Below are 20,803 nucleotides of genomic sequence, written 5' to 3'. Positions count from 1 at the left end.
CCTGGCTTTCAACCTCTCAAGCCATTTACACATACACTGGGCAGATCCTTTGGACGTTGTGGTGGTGCTGAACAATATTTCTCACTGCCACTGTGAAGACCACATATCACTATTATACGGACCCTGCCACAGGGAAATCCTCATGGTGACTGTGCATGATTAAAGCCACAGATACCTTGTTAACCATAGGGACATTGCGATACAACCTTGGTCTATCTCAACATAAAGATAACACTCATGAGAAAACAACGGAGAACAAAAATATCAGCAATAAACACAATTAAGATAAATAAGACATTCATTTAATTATTTCTGAACATTATTTCAACAATGTTTCAAACATATATGACTCAATGTTGCGCTTTCTTAACTATCTTCCAAACTCCATTTCTCAATCAAGCCAGGTATTAGCCCGACTAAAACAAAGACAAAGACAAGGAGAATATGGCATAAACAAAACAACCTCCACAGCAAGCACCAGCAAAACTACTTAAAGCCTGCTTCAAAGGAAAGGTGCCTTGGTCTGAGAACAGAGCAGGATCACTTCTGCAGCTGCTACCCACCCAGAACTTCTTGCCCTGGGATAAATATCACCTCTGGTCTGCCTGTTGTATTAGCATATTCTAGAAAGGTTATCAGCAACAGGGATTGAGCTTATAAAGATGACTGTTCTCACAGTCCCCAATTGGGCATCACCCTCTATGTACAGCAATATTATAAAATTTCCATATTTTTAAACAGGATAATACAAATTGCACATTGGGAAAATTTCTGACTTGAACACCAAGCAAAAAGTGCAAACCATTTGTATTTCAGTGCTTTTACAGTAGTGTTCATAATGTCTTGCTTGCCTCCATGCTAGGCTCAACGCTCAGAGGGTTTGACTGGTCAACTGCTTTCTTTTGCCTGGGAGGTGTGGGAGGAGGGAAGACCATTGTCTTTAGCCCTTCAGCCATGCCTATCCATTGCTGATCTTCACCCCGCGTCAGCACTTTAGTGAGCAGTGGTCGCAGCAGCCCGATCGTCAGTTGGTTACCATCACTAGAGTATGGCCCAGATTCACAGCTCGAGGGCACAGATCCCAGGATGATGTCCAATACGTCTGTGGCCGTGGTATCCTCAGGACACAACTCCCAAATCTCCTCCAGGTAAGGATCCAGAGCTCGGTGCTGGGAAATCTGGACCAGCATGGCAGCAAAGAGCTCCTTCTTTAGCAGAGGCCCTTGTTGGGAGAACCTGTTGGTGGCCTCTACTGCCCTTTGCCACATTCCCCGCTCAATCAGAAGGCGAACTGCTTGGATTACAGCATTTGGCCTCTTGCTGCACAGCAGGAGCTCGATGATTGTTTCAGTTGGATCTCCTGCCCCACCATCGCAAGCAGGTGGGATGACTGACAAAGCCCTCTTGTAGAGGGGAACGTTCTCCAGACTCTCGTTCCCCCCATAATTCCGGAAAGTGGCCAGGTGCTGCTGTGTCAGCTCAATGAACATTGGCAGCCATTTAGGCTGGAATTGGTACAGCAGACGACAGATCAGTTCAAAAACTGGAACTGCTCCATTGGTGTTGACTGACTGGTCTGGTGGGAGACCTGGGCTCAGTATCACTCTCCATAGGTCAGCTGTGGCTCTGGCAGAGAAGGATCCTTCACTATTCTGGTGCAGGTGCAGTGTCCGTTTAACAGCTTTCCATGCTTCCCTTGGGAATGTGTTGAAAATGGAATTTAAGTAGACCAGACCCTCTCGGTCAAGCTGGCAACGCAGCAGCCTCTGAATCTCCTGCTCAGTTATTTCCTCAATGTAAGCAGCAACCTCAATTTCAGATCCATTTACCAAGCAGGACTTGGCTTCTTCCAAGTTGACATAGCTTTGTAATTCCCCAGCCATGATGCTGTGCAGTTTGATATAGGTTTGCTGGTTATAGTGGCCAGTCTTCCTGAGATAGAATTCATTCTGCAAGATGGAGCAGAGGGTGAGAGGCGCTTGGAACTTCGCCTCACTTTTCAGCTTCTGCACTGTCAATCTGCTGCGGCTCAAACTCCTTTTCTGGTAGTACTTGCAGGCTTCTTCTAAGACCAGCTGTTCCAACATCTCCTGTCCCTGGCTGCTGCTTGAACAGAACGCTGACTTGATGTTAGAATTACTGGGATGAATACCGAGGGAATAAATGCCGTCCTCTGCCAGCAGTTGGATCTCGCCTGTTTCCCAATAGGGTATGAGGCCCAGCGGCTGCACCTCCAGTGTTGCCTCCTCCACCAACCTACCTGTCTCACTGTCAACGAGTTGCAGTGTCCTGCCCAACGTAAAGGCCAGGGTGGTCCCACATAGTTCCATCAGCATCGAGCCCTCAGCTGGCAGGCTCTGGCTGAGGTGGCACAGGAGCCGGGCGGTCCCATCGTTTTGGATCAGGCTGACCTCTCCATTGGCCTCGGCCAGTAGAAGCCCAGTAGGACAGGGGCAGACTGCCCGGATTTCCAGCGACGGGAGGGAAGGTAAGATGCCGGCGACATCCGCCACAAGCCTCGTGAAATCGTAGTCCTCGTGGAGCAGCCTCCTGATGCTGAGGGGTCCTCGGGCCAGGCTGGTGACGGTCAAGGTATCTTCCTGGGGGCTCCAGATCAGGATGAACTTGAGCAGGTTGTGCATGGGGCTGTTGCTAGGGGTGGGGCAGTTGCTGGGGGTGTTGCTAGGGATGGGGTTGTTGCTGGGGCTGTTGCCAGGGATGGGGCAGTTGCTAGGGAGCAGGTAGATGACCTCGCCGGCCGCAATCAACCTGTAAGCCGGGTTGTTGTGCATGAGAGTGCGGACAGGCCCCAGGGTGAGGCCGGGGCCAGGGCCCAGGCTCCGGCTGCAGATGCAGTGCAGAGGGGGTGCGGAGGGCCCAGGCCTCTCCTCGCACCAGCTGATGGAGTGACCATCCCAAGCGGCCGACAGCAGCCGAGCCCGGGGACCGGAGCAGAGGTCGGCGGCCTGCAGCAGCTGCCAGCCCTCGGCCTCCCGGCAGCTCCAGAACTCAGCCCGGCCGTGCTGGGTGATGAGGGCGGCGGAGGAGGAAGAGCTGCTGCCCGGTCTCTCCGGGTCCCCGCTCCCCGGGCCCGGCCTCTCCAGCTCCAGCACCTCCAGCAGCTGCTCGGCCCCTGGGAAGCTCCTGTCCAGGGGGCTGGGAGCCGGGCCTCTGGCCGGGCTCGGCTCGAAGCTCAGCAACCGGTTGTCCCGGGACAGGTGGAGGAAGAGGCGGCGGCGGGAGCAACAGCGGAGCCGGGCACGGGGCTGAGCCTGAGACTCCTCCCGGCAACTCGGCCCGGGCCCCGGTCGCAGGAGCTCCCGCAGTTGCTGATGTCGAGAGTAGCGGCTGAGACCGGAGAGGCGGCGGAGCCTCATCCCGCCCGGGCCAGGGGGCATGGAGACTGTGCCCGGTATCTGTCTCTGGCCCGGTCCTTCAGCCCACCCCAGTGTCTGGATTTCTATCTCTCCTCACTCTCTCTGGATCTGAGCAGTTTCCGGGTCAGAAGCTGCATCCAATCACCAGCACAGGATGATCCCACTCAGACCTGCCCCTACTGTCTGCGCTGACTCTTGAGACCACTTCCACTGCAATTATTCTTTTCGAGCATTTATTAGTTGTGTTTTTAAAGTTTCGTTTGACTCTGTCTCCACCGTATGCCTTCCAGACAACACAGACCAGATTATTAACTCTCGCTGTGTCCAAAAACGAGCTCCCTTTTGGTTCACATGCCCAATCACTTGAAACCCGAACTTTATGAATGGCTCTTGACCTCGGGACCCTGTAACATTCATTTAAAAGGCACATTCAGATCATATTTACTCCATGCAAAATCCATTTAAAAGAGAGCCAGTACGGATTTGATTAACTGAATGACTTCAAGTGCTGTAACCATTATGTGATTCTATACGCTGAGATACATGTATTGAGTATGCAAATAAAAAAAATTAAGCGTACATTCCTGAATGTTTACAAAGATTTAATAGATTTAACAGCACAGAAATAGCCCGTTCAACTTAGTGGGTCTGTGCCAACTTGCCTCCTTCTGCCCACAATGTTAGCACATCCTTTTATTCCTTTCGTTTTCATACTTATCTAGCTTCCCCTTATATACAACTCTGCTATTCGTGTGAACCACTACTAGTGTTGTCCACATGTTCATTCCTCTCTGGATAAAGACATTTCTCTTGAATTCCCATAATAATGTATTTATTAAGGGCTGCCTTATATTGATGGCTCCCTGTTTTGGATGTTTTGCTCTTTTATTCATATTTCTTTACAGAGTATACAATATGCATATTTTAAAAAATTGATTCATTTGTGAGATGTGGGCATCATTGGCTGGCCAGCAATTATTACCCCTCCCTAGTTGCCTATCTATATATATATATATATATATATATATATAAATCAAGATCTATTATGAAAACAGGAATGTATTCACAATTATTATAAATAAGTAATCAGCATGTCAATGTTTTATATGCAGATGAATGATGATATTTCTTTTATTTCATCTCAGATGTAGTTTGTGGGAAAATAGCATTTATTGCTCATCTCTCATTCTTCGAGCTAAAAATCACACAACATGCCGGTTATAGTCCAACAGGTTTGTTTGGAAGCATTAGCTTTTGGAGCAGTGTTCCTTCATTACGTGGTTGTGCAGTATAAGATTGTATGACACAGAATTTATAGCAAAAGTTTCCAGTGTGAAATAACTGAAATTATATGTTGAAAAAGACCTGGATTGTTTGCTAAATCTCTCAACTTTTAGAATCAACATGTTAGTTTCAGTTCTGTCATATGTAAGTTGCAGAATGTTTAAAAGTTACATTCTTAAGTGAACTTTAACAATTGGTGTCATGTCGGCCCAGATAATGATTTAAGGTGTGAGCTGCCCTGTGTGATACTGTCTGTGCCACAATAGTCAGACTGATACTAATTTAAAAAAAATGGATTTACAGATTCTTACATGGATTCATGCAGTTTTAGAGCAAAGTAAAATGTAATTCTGCAAACACAAATTCAACCCACAAACATATGTGTATGGTGGTGGTGGTGGGGGGGGGAAAGAGGGTGGGGTTATGAGTATCTGTGAGAGAGTGTGTGTATGTGTGTAAAGAGAGTGTCTGTGATTGGAATCAGTCTGACCATTGTGGCACAGACAGTCTCACACAGGGCAGCTCACACCTTAAATGCATTATCAGGGCCGACATGACACCAACTGTTAAGGTTCACTTCAGAAAGTAACTTTTAAATGTTCTGCGATTTACATATGAAAGAACTGAGGTGCACATTTGATTGTTCATGCATTCTTCATAGAATCATAAAATCCCAACAGTGTGGAAACAGGACTTTTGGCCCAACAAGTCCACACTGATCCTTCGAAGAGTATCCCATCTAGACCCACTCTCCTCTACTCTACATTTACCCCTGACTAATGCACCAAATTACACACCCCTGAACACTATGGGGGATTTAGCTTGGCCAATTCACCTAACCTTCACATCTTTTGGATTGTGGGAGGAAACTAGAGCACCCAAAGGAAATCCACACAGACACTGGGATAACACACCAATTCCACAAAGACAGTTGCCCGAGGATGGAATCAAACCTAGGTCCCTGGTGCTATGAGGCAGCAGTGCTGACCACTCACCCATCATGCCATCCATAAATTCTTTTAAATTTAATGAACATCCAGTTTGGGAGCAGGTATTTTTTAATCATTGGATTAGTGGTGCTGGAAGAGCACAGCAATTCAGGCAGCACAGAACTGCTGTGCTCTTCCAGCACCACTAATCCAGTATTTCGTTTTCAGCATCTGCAGTCATTGTTTTTACCTCATTTTTTAATCATTGTCAGCATCTACACTGACCCCAGGACTTTGAGTTTGTTCATTCCTAGGAGCCACTAGTGATGGTGGAATTAAAATTGAGTGCAAACAACCACTTCCTAATCATAACTCTTGCAATTTATGGGGTAATCATCCATGAACAGGAAATGAGAAAAAGCTACATTCATGACTTAATAGAACTGGTTTAGCCAAATATCGATTTCTTCTGGTCATTTCCTCATTCGATTATATCCGACTCTGCAGTATTTCAACAGCAACTCACTGCTACAATATTTACTTCTGCAGAAATTATGTTCATAATTTATTCAATGGAACAATTTCTCAAATGATATTAATGCAAAATGTATTTTCATATAACCACTTTTAACATGGTAAAACAACACAAGGTACTTAGGATTATTAGCAGACACTGACCCCATCCTCCCCAGTGACTGTTTCAGGGTGAAGCAGAATGATTTGCACCCTCAGTGATCCATTTGACAAAAGTTAAGATGCTGCTTACATTACATCACAATCAGCAAAACTATTTCCAACTATCTTTGACCAGCCCATTTGTTCACTGCCATAAATGCCATGCATCATCACTGGCCTACATTGGCACCCAGTCAACAATGTCTTTTAAACTGTCAGTTTTGCTTCAAGTCATTCTATGGCCTTAGCTCTCCTGATATCTGTAATTTCTTGCAGCCTCTGCACTCAGTGATCTCTTATGCAAGCCTTGAGTCTTCCAGATTAGTGGCAGTACGTTCAGTTACTTCCATGTACTGTCCATTCTTCTAACTAAATAAATCCTTTAAGACACTCCTTACAAAATTACCTCATTGACAAATCATTGATCACCTCTCTCATACAACATTTTTTGTAAAGACACTCAATACAGCAATGACAATCCTTCAACATATCAAATATAAATTTATTTTAATAAGACATCTACACTCTGCATAAGTTTTAATATGGTTAAATTGTACATGTGTACAAAGTAGCTTCCAGCTCCTAACACCCAAAACCTAAATCAAGGAGTTTTATCCTGAATGTCCAATTAAAAATTTTGATACCAGCTTCGTCATATTTAAATGTCATTATGAAGAAGGGGCTTCATAGTACTACCTCAGTCAACCGCGTCAGTGGGACCACAGCAATCACCTGCAAATGGAAAACAATGCTATAAAGCAGCAATTATATTGTATAATAATACTCCCATCAAAGACGGGCCGGCATCTGTCGCTCGTCCCTAGTTGCCCCTGTAGTTAATTACCTCCTGCAGTTATTTATTCCGGAGCTGTTTTAATGGGGCAGTTGTTTGAAATTGGTCTTTGTTTAGATTGACGAGTCTGGGCTCTGGCTGCCAACATGATCCTTCACCTATGCTGAGTTCTCCAGCAACTTCTGTTTATGATCCTTCATCTACTCAACTACATCCCCGTATTTCTGGTTGCTAAGCTCTACCAGCAACGAAAAATTAAAAAAAAACTGACGAACAGGTTCATTTCATTACAAATCAAAACATCCACAAAAGAACAAAAAGTCCACTGAAGGATTCTGCCTCAATAAGACCTCCCTACCAGCCTGCCAGCATCCCAGATTCGATCAATCTATACAGATCGTGTTCAGAAATCCATTTATTAGCTGAAATGTGAGGCCGTTGGATATTAACAGACTCACTGAGCAGTTAATTTACGATGTGGTTGAGACTAACGACGGAAAAGGTTCGAGAATATACTACACAAGACGACCGGCTGCTGAAGGATTGTGGGATACTGGCAGACCGAGACTGGAGGAGTGCCTTGCTAGGCATTGTGGGATACTGGAGGATAGCGGCTGGCGGACCAATCCTGTTGGAGTGGTAGGGGCTGAGAATGGCAGTCTGCGTGCGGAGGTCGGTTTGGTGACTGGAATGGGTGTGACAGGTAAGAGGTTTCAGGGTCTGAGGAGTTGTTTCCCATTTCCGCTGTGGGAATACGATCAGGCCCTTAGCCGGGCTTTTGCGGTAGAGAGGGGTCAGGGTGAGCAGTAAAGGGCAAGAGGTTTGGATCAGCAGGCCGCATTTTGCAATGAGAGCAAACAATGACAGTGCTTCAACACACCTACTTGTGAAAACATTTTAATGAAATCGTTATAATCTGCATAAAAGTTTTAGTGAAATCGCCCTGTAGATGTGAACAAAATAGCTTCCAGCTTCCAGCATCATGTGGTTTTATTCCGAATTTCCAACTGTAAATTAAACTTTGAAGCCAGCTTCACCGTTTCTGAATGTCACAGTGGGAATGAGCGAGGGAGTCTGCAGTGCATTGCCTCAAACTGGTTTACTGTGGATCACCTCTCACTCAACCATCTTTGTGTAGAACTTCAGCCATTGCTTCCAAGTGGAAATTAGTCCTACAATGTAGCAATCTAAATGATCACAATTTTGGCATAATGTGTGATGTTGTGAGCATATTACAGATGCACAGAGGTAGCTGTCAGCCATGACAGTGCTTAGGTTGGTATACTTACACCCATGGATCTTGTCTGACTTAGCTATCTTAAATTCATTCATACTTATTTGGGCATCGCTGGCTGGGCTAGTAATTGTTACTGATCCCTAATTGCCATGGGAAAGGTAGTGGTGAGCTGCCTCTTTGGTCTGCTGCAGTCCATGCAGTGCAGGGATAAGGGTGGGGGATAGCTAATCAAACAAGTCATTTTGTCTTGGAGCTTCATGTTGTTGGAGGTGCATCCATTCAACCAACTTTATGTTCCTGAGTTGTGCCTTGTAGATTGTGTAACAGTCTGGGAATTCAGGAGGTGTGTTACTTGCTGCAGAATTCACCTGGTCTCATTGCCATTGTATTTCTATGGCTTGATCCAGTTCTGTTTCTGATCATTCCAAGGATTCTGACACTTGGGGATTCATCAGTGATACTGCCATAGAACATCAAGGGGCAATGGTTGGACGTCCTTTTGGAGATTGTCATTAACTGGTGCTGTGTGCCACCCAAGTTATTTACCAATTAGACCAAACTCGGATGTTATCCAGTATCTGAGCAGTCATGAATGGTGCTGAGCCTTGACCAGTTATCAGAGAACACCTCCACATTTGACTTTCTGATGGAGGGGAGGTCTTGAGGAAACAACTGAAGATGATTGGGCTGAGGTGCTACCCTGAGGTACCTATGCAGAGATGTCCTGGGACTGAGATGATAGACCTCCAACAACAGCAATCATCTTCCTTTGTGTTCATATTGATTCTAATTTTAATAAGGCTCCTTGATGCCATTCTATGTCAATTTGTCTCTTTCCTCTACATTAGAAAATTTCTCAAGACCCATTGTCACTACTTAATTATCAGAAGTGGAAATCATGAATGACTGATCCTCATCTGTTCTCCCTTGATCTTGGCCTTTTATATGCCTTACTGCAGAGAGTATTTGGAACAGTTAAATCATATTATTGAAACAAATCAGTTCAAAATAGAAAATGAAAGATTTGGTCTCTCATAACCACTTGGCACATGTTTTTAATGAAACACATTTGAAGTACTGTACATTAATATTGTAGTGTAGAAAATGCAGCAGTCAATTTGTTCACATTGAGCTCCCTCAGACACCTATGTGATAATGATCAGATAATGTGATTCAGCATGATATTATTTTGAGGGGTAAAAATTGACCAGAGCAAGAGGGGGGATCTCCCCCTGCTCTTGTTTGAAATGCAGAAGGTGGATTTATTCTATCTACACAAGCAGACAGATGGGGCTGTTGTGTATTGTTTGTTGAAATGATGGAACCTCTGACAATTCTGTGCTCTCTCGTTATGCACTGGAGTGTCAGTTATAATTTTGTTGCTTAAGCCCTGGAGTGAGAATTGAAGCTGGAGCCTTGTGATTCAGGAGGTGAGAGGACGACCCACTGAGCCATGACTGACAAGTACTGGTTCTATCAAAATCATGTGACATAATGCAAATTGTGCGTAAGAGCTGAATGTTGAGGTTTGAGAGCAGCTGTCTTTGGACTAAACATCCAGAAAATCATGGTTCTCCACCAGCCTGCTCCTCTGCACAACAGATGAGCCACTGGGCAATTCTGAATATTTCTCATACGTTGGGAGCATCCCTTAGATACTGACCATGATATCCAGATCATCTCCAGTGTGCCATTGCAGCCTCTGGTCATCTAAGGAATCATGTAGTTAATGATAAATATCTCAAATTTGGCATCAGACTCATGGAACAAAGTAACAGTGTTACCTGAGGCGCCAGTTGGGTCAGCAAATTAGAGGAGAAAAATTATCAGTGAAATCTCTGCAAAATACAGTAGCAAGCTAGGTGCTAAAAATAAGCACAACCTTGTCTTAATACTCCAGTTAGCTGTGTTGAGTGGGTCACATTATCTACAGGCCTTAACACAAGACTCCCAAAATGACCTCACCGCACTCTACTTTGTTATGGTTGGCAGTCTTAGAGATGTACAGCATGGAAACAGAACCTTTGGGTCCAACCCGTCCATGCCGACCAGATATCCCAGCCCAATCTAGTCCCACCTGCCAGCACCTGGCCCATATCCCTCCAAACCCTTCCTATTCATATACCTATCCAGATGTTCCAATTGCACAAGCCTCCACCACTTCATGTGGCAGCTCATTCCATCCACATACCACCCTCTGCATGAAAAGGTTGCCCCTTAGGTCTCTTTTATATCTTTCTCCTCTCACCCTAAACCTATGCCCTCTAGTTCTGGACTCCACTACCCAGGGGAAAGACTTTGTCTGTTTATCCCATCCATGCCCCTCACAATTTTATAAACCTCTATAAGGTCACCCCTCAGCCTCTGATGCTCCAGGGAAAACAGCCCTAGCCTATTCAACCTGTCCCTATAGCTCAAATCCTCCAACCTTGGCAACATCCTTGTAAATCTTTTCTGAACCCTTTCAAGTTTCACAATATCTTTCCGATCGGAAGGAGACCAAGATTGCATGCAGTATTCCAACAGTGGCCTAATCAGTGTCCTGTACAGCCGCAGCATGACCTCCCAACTCCTGTATTCAAACTCTGGTAATAAAGGAAAGCATACCAAACGCCGCCTTCACTTATCCTATCTACCTGTGATTCCACTTTCAAGGAGCTATGAACCTGCACTCCAAGGTCTCTTTGTTCAGCAACACTCCCTAGGACCTTACCATTAAGTGTATAAGTCCTGCTAAGATTTGCTTTCCCAAAATTCAGCACCTCATATTTATCTAAATAAAATTCCATCTGCCACTTCTCAGCCCATTGGCCCATCTGATCAAGATCCTGTTGTAATCTGAGGTAACCTTCTTCGTTGTCCACTACACCTCCAATTTTGGTGTCACCAGGAGGACAGAACAAATACTTCAAGGACATCCTGAGGCCTCTCAGAAAACAAATGTAACACACCCCAGCCGTCTGCATTCTCTGATGAATGTGACAGATCCTATGGTTTGAATGGAAGAAGAGTAATTGAATTCTCCCTTGTGTCCTGGCATTATTTTTCCACTCTGTAATCATCACAGAAAACAGTTGATTTGGTTGTTATCACCTTGCAGTTCAGTGTACTGTGGGCCAATTGGCTCTGGCTTTTCCTACATTACAAGTGCTTATATCAGAAGTACATCATTTCTATGAAGCATTTTAGAATGTCCTGAGTTTGTGAAAGAGGCCATATAAATGCATCTCTTTGCTTGTCTGACTGTGTGCTAAGTTGGAGGATAATTGTTTCATATTCCTTCTCCTGGTGTCACAGTGCACTTCCCAACTTTGCTTGCACTGCATGACTAGCAGCAGTGAGTGAATGGCACATGTAATCCCATTATTATCACTGTGCTGTCTTCATTCCGTTCCCTCCTTTGATCCTTATTTGTGATGATAATTTAAGCTCCTTAGTTTCGTAGTTCCTGAAACTAAAAGGTTGTTTACGAGAGTATAGCCCAGCCAGTTCCAGCTGTGCAAAATTGGCCAACTCAGGATAGGACTATCCTGATGCCACAGTGACTGAGAGGAACGCTTGATAAATTCATCTGTCAGTAAGTACCTGTTACATGATGTCGCCTGTGGCCAAATAGTTCCGTGAAACTCTCCTTTATGATTCATAGCTGAAGAATGAGTATGCTGGTCAGATACAATGTTTGCAGTTGGAAGCAGAACCTGAGAGAGTAGGGTGTTTGAGTAGAGAAGGAGAAACAGTGTCTTCAGTGAGAGAAGGGTCAGCAACTGGGGAACATAGATTGAAGTTAATTAGCAAATGGCTCAATGGGGAGAGGAGGATTTCTTTTACACAACAAGTTGTTGTGTTCTAGATTGCACAGAAGAAATGTGGATAAATACTTGAAAGGGAAAAGTTGCTGATGGAAGAGCACACGATTCTGACAAATTGGTTATTTTTTTATGCTTTGATGGGATGTGGGCATCAATGGCTAGTCTGGTATTTATTGTCCCTTCATAATTGCCATGGAGAAGATAGTGGTGAGCTGCTGTCTTGAACCACTGCAGTCCTTTTGGTGTAGGGACATCAGCAGTATTGTTGGGAGGGGACCAAATGTCTGGTTAAGAGGCAGGCGTTAAGAGAGTGGTGAGGTTTATTGAGGGAAGTTTGGAGCATTGGGCATGGAAAGTTACCATGAGGAAGTCCGGGATGTGCAGGAGGCTTGAACTGGATGAGCATAGACATCTCTGAAAGTTGTAAGGCTGGAGAAGGTTAGAGAAGTGAGAAGGGCACTAGCAGCTACACCTCTTAAAAGGGTTTGGATTATGAGCGAACTGCCTGGAGAACTTACCATTAATCCCTCAACTCTAAACAGTAAGTTGAAGCCGTGTAGCAAGCCATTTCTTCTGTCTCCCGGATATCTCTTTCTTTTATTGGTGAATCTTGTGTTCAGTAATATGAAGAACATTTCAGTCTGGAGAGTTTAGAAATTGCTTAATGTCAAATTTCTCCAGTCTCCATTAGGTACAGACTAAAGCTCTCTTTACAGTTGGTGTTAGATATAAAATAATGTGATGAGTCCCACCTTGAGCCCATCCTTATAGCACATTTTGGGGCAGGATTCAGTTTCCTTTGCTAGCTGACCCATGGAGAATGCTTTGCAAAGCTGTCTGTTAGGAACGAATTTGTATGGTGCATTAAAATGCTGAATCCCTGGTATAATACTAAAGGAGATGAGGATACTTTGATTCATTTGTCTATTCTGGGTTTAAACCCATGTTCCAGATAGAGTGCCTGTGATTTGAGGGCAGCCTTTTAACTGAAGAAACTCTGTAACCTATTAAAGCTACCCGCTTTTCTGTGAACCTCTTCACTGTGCATTTAATCAATAATGTAATTGTTTTAAGCTACGGATGACCCTGACCCTGACCTTTGTAATTGCTGTCTCATGCTGAGATATGTGACATGGCTTATAGAAATGGGTTGTTATCATTTATCACTTAATATAATTTTGAGAGCATACTACTACATGCAGGATCAACAGGACATTAAATTATGCCAACATCTTTTCAAGAGATTTACTGATAAATACTCCTTTTTAACCATTCTCCCCGGCTTGAAGGAAAAGCCTGACTCTTGGAATGCTGTTAGATTGATGTTAAAATCCCTAGGAGAGTTTCCTTAAGCTTTGTAGTAACCAGCTGGATTAACCACAGAAATACTGTGACTATAAGACACTAACAGCATAGTTCAAGAGAAGGTAAAAAAGGAATTTGGATAGAGATGTGCAAAATCATGAAATGTAAATTTTTTAAAAAAGTATTTCCAATGGCTGAAGGCAGGGCTGAACACGTGCATACATTCAAGCTGATCACCAAAAGAAGCTAAGATAACACAATAATTGATTTTTGATTTGATTTATTATTGTTGTGCTTACCTAGGTACAGTGAAAAGTTTTGTTTTGCATACAGTACAGACAGATAAGAACATAAGAACTCAGTAGGCCATCTGGCCCTTCGAGCCTGCTCTGCCATTAATAAGTTCACGGCTGATATTTTTGTAACCTCAGCTCCACTTACCCGCCTTCTCACCGTAACCCTTAATTCCTTTATTGTTCAAAAAATATCTACTGTATCTTTAAAAATATTTACTGAAGTAGTGTCAACTGCTTCACTGGGCAGGGGGTTCCATAGATTCACAACCCTCTGGGTGGAGAAGTTCTTTTTCAATTCAGTCTCAAATCTGCTCCCTGTAATTTTGAGGTTATGCCCTTTTGTCCTAGTTTCACCTGCCAGTGGAAACATTCTCCCTAAGTCTATCTTATCTATTCTCTTCATAATTTTATATGTTTCTATAAGATCTCCCTCATTCTTCTAAATTCCAATGATTGTAATCCCAGTTTACTCCGTGTCTCCTCACAAGCCAAACCCCTCAACTCTGGAATCAACCTAATGAACCTCCTCTGCATCCACTCCAGTGGCAGCACATTCTTTCTCTAGAAAGGAGACCAAAACTGCACGCGATACTCCAGGTGTTGCCTCAGCAGCACCCTATATAGCTGCAACATAACCTCCCTGCTTTTAAACTCAATCCCTTTAGCAATGAAGGACAAAATTTCATTTGCCTTCCTAATTACCTGCTGTATCTGCAGACCAACCTTCTGTGATTCATGCACAAGGACACCTAAGTCCCTCTGCACAGCAGCATGCTGCAACTTTTTACCATCCAAGTCCTTTTTACTGTTACTCCTACCAAATTGGATGACTTCATATTTGTTAACATTGTATTCCAACTACCAGACCTTTGCCCATTCACTTAAAGTATCCATGTTCCTCTGCGCACTTTGCTTTGCCACTCATCTCAGAGTCATCTGCAATCTTTGCCACACTACAAGTGGTCCCCAACTCCAAATCATCTATATAAATTGTAAATAATTGCGGTCCCAATACTGATCCCTCCAATCGCCACCAGGACAGAACCCCACTGGTCCTCACCTACCACCCCACCAACCTCCAGATACATCGTATCGTCCTTCGTCATTTCCACCACCTCCAAACAGACCCCACCACTAAGGATATATTTTCCTCCCCTCCCGTATCAGCGTTCTGGAAAGACCACTCCCTCCGCGACTCCCTCGTCAGGTCCACACCCCCCACCAATCCAACCTCTACTTCCCGGCACAGCAGGTCAGGCAGCATCTGAGGAGCAGGAAAATCAACATTTTGGGCAAAAGCCCTTCATCATGAATGAGGCTGGGAGCCTTGGTGGTGGAAAAATAAATAGGATGGGGGTAGGGTGGATGATGTTCTCTGAAGCGCTCTGCAAGAAGTAGTCGTGGAGGGAACGGTCTTTGTGGAAAGTAGATGGGGTGGAGAGGAAAATATATCCCTGGTGGTGGGGTCCGTTTGGAGGTGGCGGAAATGTCAGTGGATGATGCGATTTATGCAGAGGTTGGCAGGGTGGAAGGTGAGGACTTTGGGGGGGGGTTCTGTCCTTTTTCGCAAAGACTGTTCCCTCTGTGACTACCTGGTCAAGTCCACACCCCTCTCGGCACCTTCCCCTGCCACCGCAGGAATTGCACAACCTACGTCCAGACCTCCCCCTTTCACCTTCATCCAAGGCCCCAAAGGAGCCTTCCACATCCATCAAAGTTTCACCTGCACTTTTACACATCATTTATTGTATCCATTGCTCCCGATGTGGTCTCCTCTACATTGGGGAGACTGGACGACTTCGCGCAGAGTGCTTCAGAGAACATCTCCGAGACACCTGCACCAACCAACCCCACCACCCCGTGGCCGAACATTTCAACTTCCCCTCTCACTCTGCCCAGGACATGCAGATCCTGGGCCTCCTCCACCGCCACTCCCTCACCACCCGACGTCTGGAGGAAGAACGCCTCCTCTTCTGCCTCGGGACCCTTCAATGCCATAGCATCAATGTGGACTTGACCAGTTTCCTCATTTCCCCTCCACCCACCTTACCCCAGTTCCAACCTTCAAACTCAGCACCGCCCTCATGACCTGTGCCACCTGTCAATCTTCCTTCCCATCCTCCTCTCCGACCTATCACCTTCACCTCACCTCCATCATCTATTGCACTGCCAGCTACCTTCTCCCCATCCCCACCCCCTCCTATTTAGTTCTTCACCCCCGAGACTCCCAGCCTCATTCCTGATGAAGGGCTTTTTGCCGGAAACATTGATTTTCCTGCTCCTCGGATGCTGCTTGACCTGCTGTGCTTTTCCAGCACCACTTTAACCTTGACTCCAGCATCTGCAGTACCCACTTCTGCCTGTTTGATGTTGGCTGCCTTCCTGAGGAGCAAGAAACATAGGTAGAGAAATGGATAGAAGGTTGGCTTGCATGACAGACTGGGCTGCGTTCACAACTCTGTATAGTATCTTATTGCCCTTGGTAGAGCACATGCTACACCAAACCTTGGTACATCTATAAAAAGTATTAAGAGTCTTTACAGATATGCTGAATTTCCTTAGCTTCCTGAGGGAGTAGAGGTGTTGTTGTGCTTTCTTGGCTGTTGCATCAACAGGGTGGACTAGGATCCGTCATTGGTAATCATCATTCCTAGGAACTTGACACTCTTGACCACCTCCAACTCATCACCACGGGCTTGCCCTCCACCTTACTTCCTGAAGTCAGTGACCAACTCTTTCATTTTGCTGACATTGAGGGAGAGATCGTTACCTTTACATCACATCACTAAGTATTGTAGCTCTTTCCTATATTCTGTCTCGTCATTGTTTGCAGTGTGGCTTACAATGGTGTCATCAGTGAACTTGTGGATGGGTTACGATGAAATTTGGCCATATAGGCATTAGTGTATAGAGAATTTTGTAAGGAGCTGAGTATGCAGCCTTGGGGGGGAGGGGAGGTGGGGAACGCTGGTATTGGTGTCGAGAATAATCGAGGAGGAGTGTTGTTGCTTATTCTCACTGATTGCAGTCAGTGGTCAGGAAGTTGAGGATTTGGTTGCAGAGGGTGGACCAGCAACCTTGGTCTCTGAATTTGGTTGTAATTATAGTGTTAAAGGAGGAGATGTAGTTAATAAGTAGGAGCTTGACAGAGGTATTCTTGTTATCCATATCGGATGTAGGTTTGCTCACTGAGCTGGAAGGTTCATTTTCAGACGTTTTGTCACCACACTAGGTAAGATCATCAGTGAGCCTCCAGATGAAGCACTGGTGGTATAGCCTGCTTTCTATTTATGTGGTTAGGTTTCCTTGGGCTGGTGATGTCATTTCCTGTGGTGACGTCATTTCCGGTTCTTTTTCTTAGGAGGTGGTAAATAGGATCTAAGTCAATATGTTTGTTGATAGAGTTCTGGTTGGAATGGCATACTTCTAGGAATTCGCATGCGTGTCTCTGTTTGGCTTGTCCTAGGATGGATGGCCAGGGCGATGGCGTCTGCCATGGATCTGTTGTGATGACTGGTGAATTGTAAAGGATTGGGGCAGGCTGAGAGGTTCGATTTGATATGAACTGTGACGAAGCTCTCAAAACACTTCATAATTATGGAGGTCAGATCCACTGGGTGGTAATCGTGAGGTATGCTGCATGAAGTTTGTTTGGTACCAGGATGATGGTGGTCTTCTTGAAGTAGGTGGGGACCTCGAGGAAGCCTTTTTTGCAGGATTTAGAATATACTGTCTGATAGGATGATGAGTACGTATTTTATCATGTCCCTTAAAATAAATCTGGATAAATACAAAATATAGAGCCATATGGCTGCTCCCTCTAATGAGAGAGACAACTGGTGTGTTTTAACTTGAGGGTCATCACCCCTCAGGTGAGGGGAGCTGTTGAGAAGGTGAGTCCTCCATGGTAATCTCAGCTGGTGCAGAAATTGAACCCACACTGTTTGTGTCACTGCATTACAAACCAGCCATCCAGTCTTCTGCCATATGATAGGAGAGTGGAGGCAATGATGATGGAAGTCACTCAGAAAGCTGTCACCTATGGATTGAACATCATTCATTTGTTTCACCTTTTTGAAAGTTGGGCTTGTTGTCTCTTTTGTGAAAGTAACTGTGAATTAATGACTATAACTCGCTTTGAGGAATTGTATAAATGCAAACACAATTTTATTTTCAACTTTCTGACCTCAATGTTTAACCTCTCGGCATCACTATGTCCTGCCCTGTGCATGATGAACTTAACTCATGACTCCTGGCAGGAAGACAGTGGTGATGTACCTGTACTGTGTGTCTCGGCCAGGGTCAATTTTACCCTGATCTGTATGTGCTTACAACCTCTGGTGATCAGAATTTCAAACTTGAATATAGAACCTAAATTTCTTTAAACAGGACATAGGAAATGTGGCCAGTTGCATTGCAAGGAACCCGGTGTTTGATTTGGGGCAGCCTGGACTAATAATTAATTTTAAATTGAACAGGGTAAAGATCACTTGGTCCATACAAAGAAATGATTGCTCTAGTGACTGGCTGGTGACATGACAAATAAATTGAGAAAGTGGTTTGTAATGTTGAATGACATATGTTGCCCAGAGCACATTTTAAATATCAAAATGTCACACCCTTCATTACACCTCACTGCAAATCTGGTGTGACATCATATACAACATGAGATTGATTAGGCAGTTATTTACACACTGAGGGGAAAGGATTGCAGAGGATCAGAAGCATTGGCTTGATATTTTGATTAATCAGGAACAATGTGTAAGGCTGATTTTAGACCACTTTAAGCTTATATCAATGCATACGAGGAATACAGTTCCTAAATAGCAAATTCCACATCATCATTATTGCTCACATTTCAGTGAAGTCTAGTGGAGCTCTTGTAAACCTTCATGTTCTTTCAATTTAATCTGCAGAAGGTATACTCAGACATATAATTATAGATTATGTAACCAATTTGGGAAAGAGCCATTTGCACTTATGACATGCTGCTGAAGTACCCTTGGTTATAGATCTGTATGACAATTGTGAGAGCATTATAGTGAGATTATAGTTCAAGTTGGTAAGATAACATTGAAGTGCATTACAGAATATGAATGCAGAGTGGTGTTAAGTGTGGTCTCTGCTTGATGAAAAGATAAGAATGAACTGTAATAATTGAGTGACAATGATGCGTGGTGCCTGTTTCCTAATGGTCGACATCTTTTGTTACAGAAGCCGTGCAATGGCACAAGTAGAGAAAAAGGGAGGCCTTCTCCGCAAAGCATCGTCCACCAAGAAACCCTTGAAAGAGAAAGTGGTTTTGATGTACGATGAAATTTTCAAGGTGTGTGCTGTAAATTGATTGCCACCCAGGCTGTGTTGTTTTGAAGTTGGGTTGGGTTGATTGCTAGTCCTGTACCTTTGGAGACATTGTTAATTTGATTGGACAGATTTGCATGCAATGCTGTCGAATGGAAAGCTCATATCTAGTGAGACTGAGATTATAGACTGGAATGGTTACAGTGCAGAAGGAGGCCATTCAGTCCTTTGTGTTTGTGCCAGCTGTCTGTGAGAACAAATCAGTTTGTTCTGCTCTAGCCTTTCCCTTTCATTTGGTGTTGTTTTAAACATTAGTTTTTAATGGTACAAATTTTTCCACTTTCATTATAGATTATATAACCGACCTGGGAAAGATCCATTTGCACTTGAGATACTCTGCTGAAGTACACTTGGTTTGGATTTGTGAGAGCGTTATAGTGAGCTTATAGTTAGAGTTGGTAAGATAACATTGGAGCACTTTGACAATATGAATGCAGGCTTTATTTAAAGTCTTTCCCTCACCTATCTTCATTACAAATTCTGAAGTCCACGTTTTAAGGGACATTGTGCTTCAATTAGAGTCTTAGAGATGCACAGCATGGAAACAGACCCTTCGGTCCAACCCGTCCATGCCGACCAGATATCCCAGCCCAATCTAGTCTCACCTGCCAGCACCCGGTCCATTTCCCTCCAAACCCTTCCTATTCATATACCCATCCAAATGCCTCTTAAATGTTGCAATTGTACCAGCCTCCACCACATCCTCTGGCAGCTCATTCCATACACATACCACCCTTAGGTCTCTTTTATATCTTTGCCCTCTCACACTAAACCTATGCCCTCTAGTTCTGGACTCCCCAGCCCCAGGGAAAAGACTTTGCCTATTTATCCTATCCATGCCCCTCATAATTTTGTTAACCTCTATAAGGTCACCCCTCAGCCTCCGATGCTCCAGGGAAAACAGTCCCAGCCTGTTCAGCCTCTCCCTGTAGCTCAGATCTTCCAACCCTGGCAACATCCTTGTAGATCTTTTCTGGACCCTTTCAAGTTTCACAACATCTTTCCGATAGGAAGGAGACCAGAATTGCATGCAATATTCCAAACGTGGCCTAACGAATGTCCTGTACAGCTGCAACATGACCTCCCAACTCCTGTACTCAATACTCTGACCAATAAAGGAAAGCATACCATACGCCTTCTTCACTATCCTATCTACCTGCGACTCCACTTTCAAGGAGCTATGAACCTGCACTCCAAGGTCTCTTTGTTCAGCAACACTCCCTAGGACCTTACCATTAAGTGTATAAGTCCTGCTAAGATTTGCTTTCCCAAAATGCAGCACCTCGCATTTATATGAATTAAACTCCATCTGCCACTTCTCAGCCCATTGGCCCATCTGGTCAAGATCCTGTTGTAATCTGAGATAACCCTCTTCGCTGCACACTACACTTCCAATTTTGGTGTCATCTGCAAACTTACTAACTGTACCTCTTACGCTCGCATCCAAATCATTTATGTAAATGACAAAAAGTAGAGGACCCAGCACCGATCCTTGTGGCACTCCACTGGTCACAGGCCTCCAGTCTGAAAAACAACCCTCCACCACCACCCTCTGTCTTCTACCTTTGAGCCAGTTCTGTATCCAAATGGCTAGTTCTCCCTGTATTCCATGAGATCTAACCTTGCTAATCAGTCTCCCATGGGGAACCTTGTCGAACGCCTTACTGAAGTCCATATGGATCACATCTACTGCTCTGCCCTCATCAATCTTCTTTGTTACTTCATCAAAAAACTCAA

General features: G+C 44.4%; 2 protein-coding genes across 2 annotated transcripts in view; one reads left to right on the top strand and one right to left on the bottom strand.

The window, feature by feature from the left end:
* Positions 1-280: 280 nt before the first annotated feature.
* On the bottom strand, positions 281-4,406 carry hps6 (HPS6 biogenesis of lysosomal organelles complex 2 subunit 3). Its single transcript, XM_072557223.1, has one exon. It carries the CDS (start codon positions 3,396-3,398, stop codon positions 834-836), a length of 2,565 nt encoding a protein of 854 aa, XP_072413324.1. The 5' UTR covers positions 3,399-4,406; the 3' UTR covers positions 281-833.
* A 3,252-nt stretch (positions 4,407-7,658) lies between these two features.
* armh3 (armadillo like helical domain containing 3) overlaps positions 7,659-20,803 on the top strand; it is a 154,416-nt gene continuing 141,271 nt past the window's right edge. The window contains exons 1-2 of the mRNA XM_072557221.1: positions 7,659-7,761; positions 18,920-19,031. Of these exons, the coding sequence (XP_072413322.1) occupies positions 18,930-19,031 (102 nt within the window). The 5' untranslated portion in view covers positions 7,659-7,761; positions 18,920-18,929. The remainder of the gene's footprint in view (positions 7,762-18,919; positions 19,032-20,803) is intronic.

The sequence above is a fragment of the Chiloscyllium punctatum genome, chromosome 38 (assembly GCF_047496795.1).
Source record: "Chiloscyllium punctatum isolate Juve2018m chromosome 38, sChiPun1.3, whole genome shotgun sequence".
Taxonomy (NCBI): domain Eukaryota; kingdom Metazoa; phylum Chordata; class Chondrichthyes; order Orectolobiformes; family Hemiscylliidae; genus Chiloscyllium; species Chiloscyllium punctatum.
Note: the sequence above shows the minus strand (reverse complement) of the source record. Positions and strands in the feature narration are given on the sequence as shown.